Here is an 18586-nt window from a genome sequence, read left to right on the forward strand (position 1 = left end):
ATGGGGCAGCCGGGCAGAGGCGCTCCTCACTTCCTCCCAGATGGGGTGGCGGCCAGGCAGAGGCGCTCCTCACTTCCCAGAGGGGGCGGCCGGGCAGAGGTGCTCCTCACTTCCTCCCAGATGGGGTGGCGGCTGGGCAGAGGCACCCCTCACCTCCCAGACGGGGCGGCCGGGCAGAGGTGCTCCTCATCTCCCAGACGGGGCAGCCGGGCAGAGGTGCTCCTCACTTCCTCCCAGATGGGGTGACGGCCGGGCAGAGGCACTCCTCACCTCCCAGACGGGGCGGCCGGGCAGAGGCGCTCCTCACCTCCCAGACGGAGTGGCCAGGCAGAGGCGCTCCTCACTTCCCATATGGGGTGGCGGCCGGGCAGAGGCGCTCCTCACTTCCCAGATGGGGCAGCCGGGCAGAGGCGCTCCTCACTTCCTCCCAGACGGGGTGGCGGCCAGGCAGAGGCGCTCCTCACCTCCCAGATGGGGCGGCCAGGCAGAGGTGCTCCTCATCTCCCAGATGGGGCAGCCGGGCATAGGTGCTCCTCACTTCCTCCCAGACAGGGTGGCAGCCGGGCAGAGGCGCTCCTCACTTCCTCCCAGACGGGGTGACGGCCAGGCAGAGGCGCTCCTCACTTCCCAGACGGGGTGGCCGGGCAGAGGCGCTCCTCACTTCCCAGACGGGGTGGCCAGGCAGAGGCACTCCTCACCTCCCAGACGGGGCGGCCGGGCAGAGGCGCTCCTCACTTCCCATATGGGGTGGCAGCCGGGCAGAGGCGCTCCTCACTTCCCAGATGGGGCAGCCGGGCAGAGGCGCTCCTCACTTCCTCCCAGACGGGGTGGCGGCCGGGCAGAGGCGCTCCTCACTTCCCAGACGGGGCGGCCGGGCAGAGGTGCTCCTCACTTCCTCCCAGACGGGGTGGCGGCCGGGCAGAGGCGCTCCTCACCTCCCAGACGGGGCAGCCGGGCAGAGGCGCTCCTCCCTTCCCAGACGGGGTGGCCGGGCAGAGGCTCTCCTCCCTTCCCAGACGGAGTGGCCAGGCAGAGGCGCTCCTCACCTCCCAGAGTGGGCGGCCAGGCAGAGGCGCTCCTCACTTCCCAGAGTGGGCGGCCAGGCAGAGGCGCTCCTCACCTCCCAGACGGGGCGGCCGGGCAGAGGCACTCCTCACCTCCCAGACGGGGCGGCTGGGCAGAGGCGCTCCTCACTTCCCATATGGGGTGGCAGCCGGGCAGAGGCACTCCTCACTTCCTCCCAGACGGGGTGGCGGCCAGGCAGAGGTGCTCCTCACCTCCCAGACGGGGCGGCCGGGCAGAGGTGCTCCTCATCTCCCAGACGGGGTGGCAGCCGGGCAGAGGCGCTCCTCACATCCCAGACAATGGGCGGCCGGGCAGAGGCGCTCCTCACTTCCCAGATAGGGCGGCCGGGCAGAGGTGCTCCTCATCTCCCAGACGGGGTGGCAGCCGGGCAGAGGCGCTCCTCACATCCCAGACAATGGGCGGCCGGGCAGAGGCGCTCCTCACTTCCCAGATAGGGCGGCCGGGCAGAGGGGCTCCTCACATCCCAGACGATGGGCGGCCAGGCAGAGATGCTCCTCACTTCCTAGACGGGGTGGCGGCGGGGCAGAGGCTGTAATCTTAGCACTTTAAGAGGCCAAGGCAGGAGGCTGGTAGGTGGAGGTTGCAGCGAGCCGAGATCACACCACTGCATTCCAGCCTGAGCACCATTGAGCATTGAGTTAGCGAGACTCCGTCTGCAATCCCAGCACCTCGGGAGGCCGAGGCAGGCAGATCACTCGAGGCCAGGAGCTGGAGACCAGCCCGGTCAACACGGTGAAACCCCGTCTCCACCAAAAATACAAAAACCATTCAGGCATGGCGGCGCGCGCCTGCAATCCCAGGCACTCGGCAGGCCGAGGCAGGAGAGTCACAGGAGCCCGAGGCAGGGAGGTTGCAGCGAGCCGAGATCATGGCAGTACAGTCCAGCTTCGATAACAGCGGGAGACCGAAAAAAGGAGAGGGAGACCGAAGAAAGGGGAGGGGGAGGGTGAGGGTGAGGGTGAGGGTGAGGGAGAGGGAGAGGGAGAGGGAGAGGGAAGCAATGAGCTTTTCATGAGGCAGTTGGAGTTTTAACCCAGACTGTGGGGCCCTGGCCAAGGCCAGTGGCCTATCTCTCAAAACAACTAGACAGGGTTTCCAAGGGCTGGCCCCCAGGTCTAAGAGTCCTAGCAGCAATGGCTCTGTTAGCACAAGAAGTGGATAAACTAACCCTTAGGCAAAACCTGAATATAAATGTCCCCCATGCTGTGGTAACTTTAATGACTACCAAAGGACATCATTGGTTAACAAATGCTAGATTAACCAAGTACCAAAGCTTGCTATGTGAAAATCCCCACATAACCATTGAAGTTTGCAACACCCTAAACCCCACCACCTTGCTCCCAGTATCAGAGAGCAAAGTTGAACATAACTGTATAGAGGTGTTGGACTCAGTTTATTCTAGCAGGCCCAACCTCCAAGACCATCCTTAAACATCAGTAGACTGTGAGTGGTACATGGATGGGAGCAGCTTTGCCAACCCCTGCAAAGTGACTCTGAAGAAGATGACAAGCCCTGCTCTGGTCACACCCAAAAGCCAACTGGTCCACACACAGCTGAAGCATGAGAAAACTCATTGCAGGACTCATTTTCCTTAAAATTTGGACTTGTACAGTAAGGACTTCAACTGACCTTCCTCAGACTGAGGACTGTTCCTAGTGTATACATCAAGTACTGAGGTAGGACAAAAGATTGCTATGGTCCTGTTATTTTATAGTTATTATAAGTGTACTGGAACTCTAAAAAGAACTTGTTTGTATAATGTTTTTCTATACAAGGTATGTAGCCCAGGAAATGACCAACCTGATGTGCGTTATGACCCACCTGAGCCTCCCATGACCACAGTTTTTAAAATAAGATTAAGGACTGAGGACTGGTTGGGGCTCATAAATGATATGAGTAAAGTGTTAGCCAAAACAGAAGAAAAAGGGGTGCCCAAACAAGTCACCTTAAAATTTGATGCCTGTGCTGTCATTAATAGTAATAAGTTAGGAATAAGGTGTGGTTCTCTTAATTAGAAAAGAGGCTATATGGCAGAAAATAAATACAACTGTCATAAATTAGCACTGTGTGGAAATAAATGTAAATACTGGTCTTGTGTCATTTAGGCCACTTGGATAAAAAAAATAATGAAAAAGATCCAGCCCACCTTCAGAAAGGAAAAAATGGCCCTTCCTGTACTAAGGGACAATGTAACCCCTTAGAGCTAGTAATAACCAATGCCCTTGACCCTCGCTAGAAAAAAAGAGGAGCGTGTGACCTTAGGAATTGACAGGGCCAGACTGGATCCTCCAGTAAAAATATCTTGGTTCGAGAAGTTTACAAAGACTCTCCTGAGCCAATGTTTCAAACTTTCTATGATGAACTCAATGTGCCAGTACCAGAAATTCCAGGAAAAACAAGAAATTTGTTTTTGCAATTAGCCAAGCATGTAGCCCAGTCTCTCAATGTCACTTCATGTTATGTATGTGGAGAAGCTGTAATAAGAGATCAACGGCCATGGGAAGCCTGAGAATTAGTACCTAAAGTTCCTGATGAATTCCTGGCTCAAAAGAATCACCCTGATAATTTCTGATCCTAAAAGCCTCAATTATTAAACAATATTGCATAGCTACAGAAGGAAAAGAATTCACTCACCACGTAGGATGATTTAGTTGTCAGAGACAGAAACTGTATAATGGTACCACAAAAACAATCACTTGGTGGGGTTCTAATCACACAGGGAGAAAATTTAGTAACTTCCCAAAGTTGCAAAGTGTGTGGAACCACCTGGGGTCCCACCGGGACTGGACAGCCCCCACTGGATTATACTGGATATGTAGGCATAGAGCTTATGACAAATTACTGATCAGTAGGCAGGTAGTTGTGTTATTGGTGCTATTAAAACATCTTTCTTCCTACTGCCCATAAAAACAGGCAAACTCCTTGGCTTCCCTGTCTATGCTTCCTGTGAAAAGAGAATCATAGCTATAAGAAATTGAAAAAATGATAAATGGCCCCCTGAGAGAATCATACAATATTATAGGCCTGCTACTTAGGCACAAGATGGCTCATGGGGATACCGGACCCCCATTTACATGATCAACCAAATCATATGGTTACAAGCATGTCTTAAAAATAATCACTAATAAAACCAGCAGAGCCTTGACTATTCTGGCCTGGCAAGAAACTCAGATGAGAAATGCTATCTATCAAAATAGATTAGCTCTCGACTACTTGCTAGCAGCTGAAGGAGAGGTCTGCAGGAAATTTAACCTTACTAATTGCTGTATACACGTAGATAATCAAGGGCCAGTTGTTGAAGACATAGTTAGAGATATGACAAAACCGGCACATGTGCCCATGCAAGTGTGGCATGGATTTGAGCCTGGGGCCATGTTTAGAAAATGGTTCCCAGTGCTAAGAGGATTTAAAACTCTTATAATAAAAGTTATAATAGTAATAGGAACCTGCTTACTGCTCCCTTGTTTGCTAACTGTACTTCTTCAAATGATAAAAAGCTTCATTGCTACCTTAGTTCACCAAAATGCTTCAGCACAAGTGTAACATATGAATCACTATTGATGTGTCTTGCAAGAAAACATAGGTAGTAAAAATAAAAGTGACAACTCCCACTATTGAGTGAGAGTCTCAAAGTGGGGGAATAAGGGAGGAGACTGCCCCTCATATTGTCTTATGCCCAATTTCTGCTTCCAAAGAAAGAAAAAGTAAAAACTAAAAGGCAGAAATGAAATCCACAAGCAGACAGCCCAGCGCCACACCCTCTGCCTGGTAGTTAAAGATCAACCCCTGACCTAATCGGTTATGTTATCTATAGATTACAGACATTGTATAGAAATGCACTGTGAAAATCCCTATCCTGTTTTGTTCTCATCTAACTACCGGTGCATGCAGCCCCCAGTCACGTACCCGCTGCTTGCTCAATCAATCATGACCCTCTCACACGCATCCCCTTAGAGTTGTGAATCCTTAAAAGGGACAGGAATTGCTCACTTGGGAGCTCAGCTCTTGAGACAGGAGTCTTGCTGACACACCTGGCTGAATAAACCCCTTCCTTCTTTAACTCGGTGTCTGAGCAGTTTTGTCTGTGGCTTATCCTGCTACACCCTCTCCAGAATCATGGGCCATAGTTCCAGGGGAGAACCCTACCAAACTAAAGCTAAGAAAAGTTTACCTATGTTCCATCTGTTCTGTTACTCCTTCTTCTTTTCCCCTTCTATTGCTAATCCTCTCATTATTAATGTAACTAGGTTGGGCTCACCCCAAACTATTTCCTTTAGTGCTTGCCTCTTTATGCCCTGTGAAAATCTCCGGAGTCAAAAACAGCTCTCAGCCTCAGAGAAATATCTGTCACTTTTGGACAAGAGGCTCCCTCTAACACGACTCCTGTTCTTTAACAAATGTAAAAAAAACAGGCCTGCCACAGCTGAATGATGTTTTATAAACAACCGAATATCAGGGCTGGACCTCATCAACAAGTGGTTGTATGTCCTTAAAGCCATATATTTGCTTTGCTAAAGGAAACACTCCTTCCAATTGCCAGTTTAACCAATGTAATCTGGTGCAAATTTCTGTTCTCACCCCCACTTCTGTGGATCCTAACCCCACTTTGATTTGAGCTGCTTCTATGGCATAAGACCCAACTTGGCTGGCACAAATCTCATAGGGTCTTTCAAAATGCGTCTAATCATCCCTCACGCTCTTCGCTCCCTTTCCTCTCTTCTCCTAAGCTCTTTTCTAACCAGACTGTCATATCTTCTATGCCCAGTGATAAGACTAAAATAGATATTGTAAAAGTAACTAATTTAAGGCAAACTTTAACAATTAAAACAAGATACCAAGATACAAATGCCTGGTTAAAATGGATCAAATATTCTGTGCACACTTTAAGCAAAAGCAAATGTTGCATTTGTGCACATGGCCAGACAGAGGACCAAATTGTCCCTTTCCCACTCAGATGGTCTTCTAGTTGACCAGGCATAAACTGTATAGTAGCTCTTTTCCAAGACCCCACAGCCTAGGGTAATAAATCCTGCTGAGCTCTCTATTTGCTATTTCTTAAAGTCCAACATCATGTGGGTCAGGCCCCAAGAGCCATCCAGCCTCCATCTCCTAGTGTCAATTTTACCTTGTGTCTCTCACGACAAGGGGAAAACTTGGCATTTCTTGGAGACCTAATGGGATACAGTGAGCTTAAGCCTTTCCAAGATCTTACCAGTCAGTCTGCCCTTGTTCATCTTTGAGCAAATATATGGTGGTATTGTGGTGGACCCTTACTGGAGACTCCACCAAGTAACTGGAACGGCACTTGCACTGTTGTCCAGTTGGCTATCCCTTTCACTCTGGCATTACATCAACTAGAAAAAGAAAAACCACAACACCGTAAAATAAGAGAAGCCCCTTATGGGGGTCTTTTGACTTTCAAGTTTATTTAGACACAACTGGAGTCCCACGGGTGGTACCTGATGAATTCAAAGCCCAAGATCAAATAGCTGCAGGATTTAAATCAGTATTTCCACGGTAACTATTAATAAAAATGTAGATTAGATAGATAAATCACATCGATTATAACCAATATTGGTTTATTAATTACACCAGAAATGCTGTCAAAGAAATAGCCGACCAATTAAGGCCTACTAGCCAGATAACTTAGAAAAACAAAATGGCCCTGGACATAATATTAGCTGAAAAAGGTGGAGTTTGTGTTATGATTAAAACTCAATGTTGTACCTTCATCCCAAACAATACTGCCCCCAATAGGAACATAAGAAGGGCCTTACACGAACTTACCACTTTGTCCAATGAATTAGCTAAAAATTCTGGGGTCAATAACACGTTTTCAGAATGGCTAGAGAGGTGGTTCAGTAAATGAAAAAAAATCATAGCCTCAATTCTTACTTCTCTTATAGTTGTAATAGGTGTACTAATTCTTGTTGGGTGTTGTGTCATACCATGCATCCGTGGGCTAGTACAAAGACTTATAAAAACAACACTTATGAAAACCTCCCTTAGTTCTCCTCCATCTTATTCAGATAAACTTTTCCTTTTAAAAGATCAAGTCAAACAACAAAGCAAAGGTATGTTTAAAAAGTTTTAAAAAGCGTGTGGTCGCGGTGGCTCACGCCTGTAATCCCAGCACTTTGAGACGCTGATGCGGGCGGATCACCCGAGGTCAGAAGTTAGAGACCAGCCTGAGAAATATGAAGAAGCCCCATCTATACTAAAGATACAAAATTAGCTGGTCGTGGTGGCACATGCCTGTACTCCCAGCTACTCGGGAGGCTGAGGCAGGAGAATTGCTTGAACCTGGGAGGCGAATGTTGTAGTGAGCCAAAATTGTGCCATTGCACTCCAGCCTAGGCAACAAGAGCAAAACTCCATCTCAAAAAAAAAGTTTTTTTAAATTATAAAAATTAAAGGGGGAAATTGTAAAATACAATAAAATTCCTCTTCAAAGGTTTAGTCTTAACTTTCTTGTTCTTTGTTCTCAAATTCAACTTTCTTGTTCTCCATGCCTCCTTGCCCCTAGTTACTGTAACAACCTTCCTTCCCAACAGCTCTAATCAATAACTCACATCTGTTTCCTTGATTACTCACTCTGCACCCTTTCCACCCTTCAAAACCACACGTCCCTGATACCAAAGCCGGGCAGAGACACAACCAAAAAAGAGAATTTTAGACCAATATCCTTGATGAACATTGATGCAAAAATCCTCAATAAAATACTGGCAAACAGAATCCAGCAGCACATCAAAAAGCTTATACACCATGATCAAGTGGGCTTCATCCCTGGGATGCAAGGCTGGTTCAATATACGCAAATCAATAAATGTAATCCAGCATATAAACAGAACCAAAGACAAAAACCACATGATTATCTCAATAGATGCAGAAAAGGCCTTTGACAAAATTCAACAGCCCTTCATGCTAAAAACTCTCAATAAATTAGGTATTGATGGGATGTATCTCAAAATAATAAGAGCTATCTATGACAAACCCACAGCCAATATCATACTGAATGGGCAAAAACTGGAAGCATTCCCTTTGAAAACTGGCACAAGACAGGGATGCCCTCTCTCACCACTCCTATTCAACATAGTGTTGGAAGTTCTGGCCAGGGCAATTAGGCAGGAGAAGGAAATAATGGGTATTCAATTAGGAAAAGAGGAAGTCAAATTGTCCCTGTTTGCAGATGACATGATGGTATATCTAGAAAACCCCATCGTCTCAGCCCAAAATCTCCTTAAGCTGATAAGCAACTTCAGCAAAGTCTCAGGATACAAAATCAATGTACAAAAATCACAAGCATTCTTATACACCAACAACAGGCAAACAGAGAGCCAAATCATGAGTGAACTCTCATTCACAATTGCTTCAAAGAGAATAAAATACCTAGGAATCCAACTTACAAGGGACGTAAAGGACCTCTTCAAGGAGACCAACAAACCACTGCTCAAGGAAATAAAAGAGGATACAAACACATGGAAGAACACTCCATGCTCATGGGTAGGAAGAATCAATATCATGAAAATGGCCATACTGCCCAAGGTAATTTACAGATACAATGCCATCCCCATCAAGCTACCAATGACTTTCTTCACGGAATTGGAAAAAACTACTTTAAAGTTCATATGGAACCAAAAAAGAGCCCGCATCACCAAGTCAATCCTAAGCCAAAAGAACAAAGCTGGAGGCATCACGCTACCTGACTTCAAACTATACTACAAGGCTACAGTAACAAAAACAGCATGGTACTGGTACCAAAACAGATATAGATCAATGGAACAGAACAGAGCCCTCAGAAGTAATGCCACATATCTACAACTGTCTGATCTTTGACAAATCTGAGAAAAACAAGCAATGGGGAAAGGATTCCCTACTTAATAAATGGTGTTGGGAAAACTGGCTAGCCATATGTAGAAAGCTGAAACTGGATCCCTTCCTTATACCTTATACAAAAATCAATTCAAGATGGATTAAAGACTTTAAACGTTAGACCTAAAACCATAAAAACCCTAGAAGAAAACCTAGGCATTACCATTCAGGACATAGGCATGGGCAAGGACTTCATGTCTAAAACACCAAAGCAATGGCAACAAAAGCCAAAATTGACAAATGGGACCTAATTAAACTAAAGAGCTTCTGCACAGCAAAAGAAACTACCATCAGAGTGAACAGGCAACCTACAGAATGGGAGAAAATTTTCGCAACCTACTCATCTGACAAAGGGCTAATATCCAGAATCTACAATGAACTCAAACAAATTTACAAGAAAAAAACAAACAACCCCTTCAAAAAGTGGGCAAAGGATATTAATAGACACTTCTCAAAAGAAGACATTTATGCAGCCAAAAAACACATGAAAAAATGCTCACCATCACTGGCCATCAGAGAAATGCAAATCAAAACCACAATGAGATACCATCTCACAGCATTTAGAATGGCAATCATTAAAAAATCAGGAAACAACAGGTGCTGGAGAGGATATGGAGAAATAGGAACACTTTTACACTGTTGGTGGGACCATAAACTAGTTCAACCATTGTGGAAGTCAGTGTGGCGATTCCTCAGGGATCTAGAACTAGAAATACCATTTGACCCAGCCATCCCATTACTGGGTATATACCCAAAGGACTGTAAATCATGCTGCTATAAAGACACATGCACACGTATGTTTATTGTGGCATTATTCACAATAGCAAAGACTTGGAACCAACCCAAATGTCCAACAATGATAGACTGGATTAAGAAAATGTGGCACATATACACCATGGAATACTATGCAGCCATAAAAAATGATGAGTTCATGTCCTTTGTAGGGACATGGATGAAACTGGAAATCATCATTCTCAGTAAACTATCACAAGAACAAAAAACCAAACACTGCATATTCTCACTCATAGGTGGGAAGTGAACAATGAGAACACATGGACACAGGAAGGGGAACATCACACTCTGGGGACTGTTGTGGGGTGGGGGGAGGGGGGAGGGATAGCATTGGGAGATATACCTAAAGTATAATAATAATAAATTTAAAAAAAAGATAAAAAAAAAAACCACACGTCCCACCACTGTGACTTATACATGCCCCTTCCCTTCCTTATTTGGAAAAATATTTACAAATAGCCAATCGGGTCAGTTTAGATTGTGGGGTCCGACCCTAGCCCATGGGGGAGTAACACAGAGGTAGAGACTTTACCTTAAAAATAAAAACCCCTTCCCTCCTTTGTTCAGGGTGCTCTTGCGATCGTGATTAATGCAAACAAAAACCTTCTGCAGAAGTAAATTGCCTTACTAAAAAAACTTTTGCCTGAGTACTGGTTTCACTGTGACACCGAACACTACTTCCAACAGTATTATGAATATTCTTCACTCAGCCCAGCATGTGATCACATCTTCTGTCACTCAGGTCCTGAGGGGATGGGGCCTTAAGAATTATCCAATCAGGGACGCTGGTCTGGAAACGTCCAATCAGGCACGCAGCCCGAGCGAACAGGGCGGCTTCTGGTTTGGCGGGTCCTTTGTCTCTCGGGGCAGCCGGAGCTCCAAGTCTCCTCTTTACTACTCTGTGTCCTGTGCTCCTACAGGCCCAGCCCCTGTGGCCCTGTGACCTGCAGGTATTGGGAGATCCACAGCTAAGACACCAGGACCCCTGGAAGCCTAGAAATGGTGAGAGTGCCTGTCCGACATCCCAAGCGAGGGGGAGGGGCTGGTTGGAACCGGTGGAAAGTGACGGTGGCGGGACTCAGGTATCCCCGTAGTCAGCTCCACAATCTGCGCCGTAGTTCTTGCCCAGCTCGGCCTCGGTTCCCTTCAGCCATAAGATGGCGGCTGCGCTAATAGCGCAGCCCCCAGGCGTCCTGTCTCTTCACTGCGCGGTGACTGTGCCCTGGCCTGGAGCCCTCGCTGAGCAGCTCTGCACCCTCAGCGCCGCTTCTCTCCCAGATTGTGCGGAGATCGCGGGAGAGTCGTCAGGGGAGAATCCTGACTCGGAGTGCGGGTTCGCGAATGCGAAGAGCTTTAGTGCGTTGGGTTCACAGTTTCTCTGTTCTCCTATTAAAAATTTATGGGGCTGGGCAAGGTGGCTCACTCCTGTAATCCCAGCACTTTGGGAGGCCGAGGCGGGCGGATCACTTGAGGAGTTGTTAGAACAACTAAGTTCCTCTTCAAAGACTCAACTTCCTGGTCATAAGTTGTAAAAATTGTAAGGCAACCCTACCCCTTCTTCTTCCCCATTCTCCTTTTCTCAAAACATCGCGCGTTTACCCTATTTGGAAAAAGTTTGTGTCTAGCCCAACCGGGATCAGCTTAGATTGTGCGGTGGGACCCCAGCCAGTATGGGAAGGACACAAAAACCGGAACTGCGTTAGGGTTAAATTCCCCTTCCTGGCCCAGGGCGGTGGCTGATGCCTGTAATCCCAGCACTTTGTGAGGCCGTGGCGGGTGGATCACAAGGTCAGGAGTTCTAGGCCAGCCTGGCCAACATGGTGGAACCTCGTCTCTACTAAAAATACAAACATTAGCCGGGGTTGGTGGCAGGCGCCTGTAATCCCAGCTACTTGGGAGGCTGAGGCACGAGAACTGCTTGAACCTGGGAGGCGAGGTGCAGTGAGCCGAGATCTTGCCATTGTACTCCAGCCTTGGTGACAGAGTGAGACTCCGTCTAAAAAAAAAAATAGACATCTTAAAATTTCCTTCCCTTGTGTAAACACTGTGTTTGAGTAATTTCACGGATTTTTCAAACACTGAGTTTCAAAAACCAAGTGAATAACTCTGACATGACAAAGCTTGAACCTAGTGACTCCAAGCTAAGGCTAATATTAAGCCTAAAACAGAAGAGTTTTTTTTTTGTTTGTTTTTTGACAGAGTTTTGCGTTTTGCTGTTGTTGCCCAGGTGGAGTACAGTGGTGCAATCATGGCTCACTGAAATCTCCACCTCCTGGGTTCAAGCGATTCTCCTGCCTCAGCCTCTCAAGTAGCTGGGATTACAGGCATGCACCATCATGCCTGGCTAATTTTGTGTTTTTAGTAGAGACGGGTTTTCTCCATGTTGGTCAGGCTGGTCTCGAACTCCCGCCTCAGGTGATCTGCCTGCCTTAGCCTCCCAAAGTGCTGGGATTACAGGCATGAGCCACAGGGCCCAGCCAACAGGAGTTTATAAAGTCCTATTTAGCTTTTTCTGGGGAGCCTCCCCTGCAGATGTCCCAGCCTATTCACCGCAGCCATGGAAGGAGGTGTTATTCTGAGAGAAGGCACAGAGCCCCAGAAAGCTGGGGCCCCACAAGCAGATGCAGTTAAGGTTAAGATGAAGGGAAACTGGGAGGATCTTTTTTTTTTTTTTTGAGACAGAGTCTCGCTCTGTCGCTGGCTGGAGTGCAGTGGCGCAATCTCGACTCACTGCAAGCTCCGCCTCCCGGGTTCATGCCATTCTCCTGCCTCAGCCTCCTGAGTAGCTGGGACTACAGGCACCCACCACCATGCCCAGCTAATTTAAAAAATTTTTTTTTAGCAGAGACGGGGTTTCACCGTGTGAGCCGGGATGGTCTCGATCTCATGTCCTCATGATCCACCCGCCTCGGCCTCCCAAAGTGCTGGAATTACAGGCGTGAGCCACCGCGCCCGGCCTTTGGGAGGATCTTACTGATGATGAAGTTGTTATTGTTTTGAGGAATATTTTAGACTTTGTAAAATAAAAACGTTAATTTATGTAAAAAATGAATTTCAAAAAAGTATTACAACAGGAGGAAGTACCAACTAACTCTAAGATATTTATGGCTTGCAAAAATGTAGGCAGAAAAGGGTTTTTCTCCCTAGGGAGGAGCAAACAAGATTAGAAAGGAGGTGGGAGGGGAATAGCAAATGGAGGTTGAAAAAGTCAGATTTTACATCAGAGAATGTCTTACCCTGAAATCACCATGTTCTTAGGGATGTAAAGTGGGGCGGTATGTTGACTCAGAGTGAGGGTAGCTCAAAGTTCAGGAGCCTGAGGGAGGGAGATAAACCTAAGTAAAGTTTGATTAGGAAATATTTTATTTTAGGCCTGGCCTGGTGGCTTATGCCTGTAATCCCAGCACTTTGGGAGGCCAAGGCGGGCAGGTCACGAGGTCGGGAGATCGAGACCATCCTGGCCAACGTGGTGAAACTCCATCGTTACTAAAAATACAAAAATTAACTCGGCGTGTTGGCGCGCACCTGTATTCCCAGCTACTCAGGAGGCTGAGGCAGGAGAATCGCTAGAACCCGAGAAGCAGAGGTTGCAGTGAGCCAGATCAAGCCACAGCACTCCAGCCTGGTAACAGAGCGAGACTCTGAAAACAAACAAAAAAACAAAATATATTTCAGGCCAGTCGCGGTGGCTCACGCCTGTAATCCGAGCACTTTGGGAGGCAGAGGCAGGCGGATCACCTGAGGTTAGGAGTTCAAGACCAGCCTGGCCAACATGGTGGAACCCTGTGTCTACTACAAATACAAAAACTAGGTGGGCGCTTGTAATCCTAGAAACTTGGGAGGCTGAGGCAAGAGAATTGCTTGAACCCTGCAGGCAGAGGTTGCAGTGAACCGAGACTGCGCCACTGCACTCCAGCCTGGGCAACAGAGCGAGATTCTGGCTGGGGAAAAAAAAAAAGGAAATATTTTATTTTGACCACTGAAGACAAATTCAGCTGAATTTTTTTTTTTAATGAGAAATAGGAGAAAATGTGCAGAGTGTGTGTCTGGCTGTGTGATAGGTAAGAAAAGAGAGCACTAAGTCATAAGGGAAAGAGGGTTTTTCTATAAACTCTTTCTGGAGCACACAAAGGATGGAGAATTGTATTAATCACAGATATTTTCCAGGATTTTCTATGTGTTTCATCTTTCCCCATCTCTTTTCTTTGTTCTATGCATTTCTTCCTTTTGGCTTTTCCTGGGCTGCATCTTATATATGAAACTGGTAAACATAACTACAGTGTTTTGCTGAGTTCTGTGAGTAGCTCTACGAAATTGTTGAGTTTCATGGAGGTGATAGGAGTCCCCAGTTTTTAAACAGTAGCTCAGAAGCATAGATGGGCCCATGGGGTTTGTGGCTGGCATCTGCAGTGAGGACAATGTTGTGGTACTGAGCCCTGAATCAGGGTCTGTGCTGACTGTGTGTGGTGTCAGAATTCAAACGTTAGACAATGAGTTGGTGTTGGAGAATTGTTTGATGTTCAGCAAACTACAGATTTGGTGCCAGAAAAAAGATATCACGGAGGCCTGGCCTGGAATAAAACTCTGGGTGTCTGGGAATGGGAGGCTCTGCTCTCCTCTACACAGGCTGTCACACTGCCCATTGTCCTGCAATTCCAGGTCTTCTCCCAGGGTGAGAGATGACTGAAAACTTAGAGAAAAGGAGCTCTGATGACAGACTCCCTTTTCTCACGGCTGCCACCACAGGATTCCCACCCACTCACAAACACACACACTAGACATTGACGTGTCCACACTTCTCCCAGAACTATGCACTACCCTCAGGAACCTCACCGTGGCATTTTTGATCTGTGTTTTTTTCAAAGAACCCACAAGTGTCTTCGAACCCCTGGCATATCTCAACCCCAGACACTGAATCTGCAGCAGCAACCTGTTTTCTCCACCAACCTAGGGTCTAGACCACCTGTTCATAATCTCACCTGCCTGCATTCACACAGAAATAAATCAGAGTACAGCCCCACCTGGGCCACTATCTGTAGCAAAAATCAGTCCTTTCACCTACATGGTGCTCTCTCTCACTCAGGGATTTTTTTTTTTCCTTTAGCTTTTATTTTTGGTTTGGGGTACCCATGTGGGTTTTATACAGCTGAAATTATGTTATGGGGATTTGGTGTGCAGATTATTTTTTCACTGAGGTACTAAACATAGCACCAAACAGGTATATTTTCTGATCCTCTTAGTCCTCCCACCCTCCACCCTCAACTAGGCCTCAGTGTCTGTTGTTTTTCTCTTTGTGTTTATGTTCTTATTATTTAGCTCTCCCTTGTAAATAACAACATGCATTTGGTTTTCTATTTCTGCATTAGTTTTCTAAGAATAATGGTCTCCAGCTTCATCAATGTTATTGCAAAGAACATGATTTTTTTTTTAAATGGCCACAGAGTATTCCATGATGTTTATGTACCATATTTTGTTTTTACTAAATCTTTTATTTTTGGAGACAGGGTCTCACTTATGGCCCAGGCTAGAGTGCCATGGCATGATATTGGCTTACTTTAGCCTCAGCCTCCCAGGCTCAAGGAATTCTCTCCTACCTCATCCTCCCAAGTAGCTGAAACTACACATATGCGTTACCACACCTGGCCAATTTTTTTTTTTTTTCCGTGGAGACAGAATTTTGCCATGTTGCCTAGGCTGGTCTCAAACTTCTGAGCTCAGGTAATCCACCAGCCTCAGCTTCCCAAAGTGCTGGGATTACAGGCATGAGCCACTGCATCTGACCATACCGTATTTTCTTTATTCAGTCTACCACTTATAGGCATTTATGGCCTGTCCATGTCTTTGCTATTGTGAATAGTGCTGCAATGAACATGCATGTGGATGTGTCTTTATAATATAATTTATATTTCTTTGGCCTGACAGGGTATATACCCAATTATAAGGTTTCTGGTCAAATGATAATTCTGTTACTAGTTCTGTGAGGAATCACCACACTGCTTTTTACAGTTGTTGAACTAATTTACCCTCCCACCAGCAGAGTATAAGCATCTCCTTTCTCCTTTCTCTGCAACCTTGCCAGTATCTGTTACTTTTTGACTTTTTAAAAATAGCCATTCTGACTGGTGTGAGGTGGTATCTCATTGTGGTTTTTTAAAAATTTCTCTAATGATTGGTGATGAACTTTTTTTCATATGCTTGTTAGTCACATGTATGCCTGCTTTTGAAAAGCATCTGTTCATGTTTTCTTTTGCCTACTTTTTAATGAGGTTGTTTGGTTTTTCTTGTAAAATTGTTTAAGTTCTTAATAAATTCTGGATATTAGACCTTTATCAGAGGCAAAGTTTGCAAATATTTTCTTTTATTTGGTAGGTTGTCTGTTTACTCAGTTTCCTTTGCTGTGAAAACCTCTTTAGTTTAAATAGGTCCCATTTGTCAATGCTTGCTTTTGTTATAGTTGCTTTTCATAGCTTCATCATGAAGTCTTTGCCAGTTTCTGTGTCTAGAATGGTATTTCCTAGTTATCTTTCAGGGTTTCTTATAATTTTAAGTTTTTCATTTAAGTGTTTAATTTGTCTTGAGTTAATTTTTATATATGATGTAATGAAGGAGTCCAGTTTCAGTCTTCTACATAGTGCTAGGTAGTTATTTGAGCACCATTTATGAAATAAGTAATTCTTCCCACATTTCTCTTGTCAGCTTTGGCAAAAATCTGATGGTTGTAGGAGGGTGTCATTATTTCTGGGCTCTCTATTCTGTTGGTCTTGTGCACTCATGGATTTTTTTATAACATCTTTTTCTCTTCTGCTTTTTCCCCCATAAAGATTCTTTCAAGTGCATCTAGTGTGCAAAATTCAGGTGTCCAAGAGTTCAAAAATTCTTTAAAAAGTTCCAAAAAAATATTTTGCTATTCTCTCTTCTCCTTAGGGATTTAGATTATATGTAGATGTTTTTTCTGCTTTTTAAAACATATATGTAAATCATATTTACAGCTAAAGGAACTTTTTGTAATTTTTTTCTCACCCCAGATTGTCTTTCTCTAGTACTTCAGATTTATTGCTTTGTTTTGGCTTCTGAAAAGTTTATTTTTTTCCATTTTTAGTCCTTCAAAGTAGACACAGATTTGTTTATATAAAAGCTCATTTTAAGAGCACACAGAAGCCTAGCACAAAAATAGGATTAAATATAGCAATACCGAATGATAAAGACTAAAAGATACTAAGTTCCATTGACAGAAACCTGATTATTCAAGTTAATTATCAAATATTTGCAGGCTGAAGTGCTTATACTGCAAAAGCAAAAACAGTTCAGTGTGTAAACTGAACAGTGGAGTCTCTAGTTGTACCTTGCTTTCTATTTACTACTTCAGAACAATTAGCATAATTATGTGTAGTATTTGCATATTTGCAGACAACCTGCATTCATATAAATTTAACAGCATTTTCTTTCTTTCTTTTTTTTTTTTTGAGACAGAGTCTCACTCTGTTGCCCAGGCTGCAGTGCAGTGGCATGATCTCAGCTCACTGCAACTGCTGTCTCCTGGGTTCGAGTGAGTCTCCTGCCTCAGCCTCCCAAGTAACTGGGATTACAGGCATGCATCACAACACCTGGCTAAGCTTTTGTATTTTTAGCAGAGATGGAGTCTTACCATGTCCGCCAGCTTGATCTTGAACTCCTGATCTCAGGTGATTCACCCACCACAGCCTCCCAAAGTGCTGGAATTACAGGTGTGAGCCATAAACAGTATATTCTACAATAGTATGAATATAAAGCCGCAATACTTACTTTGAATGAATCGCTTAAATGGTTGTTTTAATATTGTTATTTATACTTTTGAAATATAAAGTGTTTTAACTGAAGTATAGTTGCAATTTTTTTAAATGCTACATACATTACTACTAGTACATTAAAATATTCATACTTATTTATATCTAATATCCAAAGAAAATTTACTACCAAAGTGTTACAGTAGATGTTAGTCTGACATGTTTATTACTTGATTCAATAGGGATCATTATGGGTAAACACAATTTTAGTATCTTTTGTTTCACTAAATTGGAACGCTGCTATTACAGGACAAATAAAGACAGGTGATGTGGCCACCAAAAACCATAATAGCTCTTCAGTTAACTATATTACAAGCTCTAATATGTTCCACTGTATGAACACAGTCAGATTGTATTTCTTCATGAAAAAGTGTTGTTGGAAGTTGACGGATGATTTCCATATAGAACCCCCTATTCAATGGCTAGAAAATGAGACTGCAGCAGAGATGGAAAAGAAACTTTATAAAATTTTTCTGAAAATCTGCCCTCTTTCTTCATAATGCTCATGTTTCTCATACTGAGAGTAGCTGTGCACTTTGGGTGTTTAGAAATAAATTGCTTTTAGGGGCGTATTTTCTGGCTGATGATCAATCTTATATCTAACCTGAGCTTTTTCTTAAGATCTTTTTAACTTTTTTCTTTCAAAATAATCTTGCTGGCCGGGCGCGGTGGCTCATGCCTCTAATCTCAGCACTTTGGGAGGCCAAGGTGGGCGGATCACCTGAGGCCAGGAGTTCGAGACCAGCCTGACCAACATGGAGAAACCCCTTCCTTACTAAAAATACAAAAATTAGCCAGGCATGGTGGCACATGCCTGTAATCCCAGCTACTCCAGAGGCTGAGGCAGGAGGATGGCTTGAACCCGGGAGGCAGAGGTTGCTGTGAGCCAAGATCGCACCATTGCACTCTGGCCTGGGCAACAAGAGTGAAACTCTGTCTCATAAAAAAAAAAATCTTGCTCAGATGGAGATTTGGTTTTCTCTCTAATGCTTTGGGCGTCTGTTTCAAAAATCC

At 45.0% G+C, this 18586-nt stretch overlaps 1 protein-coding gene across 1 annotated transcript in view; it reads left to right on the plus strand.

Annotated features, from left to right (window-relative positions):
- The first annotated feature begins 10584 nt into the window (after nucleotides 1-10584).
- Nucleotides 10585-18586, plus strand: part of LOC100460411 (zinc finger protein 93) — a 34340-nt gene continuing 26338 nt past the window's right edge. The window contains 1 exon segment of the mRNA XM_054540032.2: nucleotides 10585-10751. Coding sequence (XP_054396007.2) covers nucleotides 10749-10751 — 3 coding nt within the window. The 5' untranslated portion in view covers nucleotides 10585-10748.

Source organism: Pongo abelii, chromosome 20 (genome assembly GCF_028885655.2).
Source record: "Pongo abelii isolate AG06213 chromosome 20, NHGRI_mPonAbe1-v2.0_pri, whole genome shotgun sequence".
NCBI lineage: Eukaryota > Metazoa > Chordata > Mammalia > Primates > Hominidae > Pongo > Pongo abelii.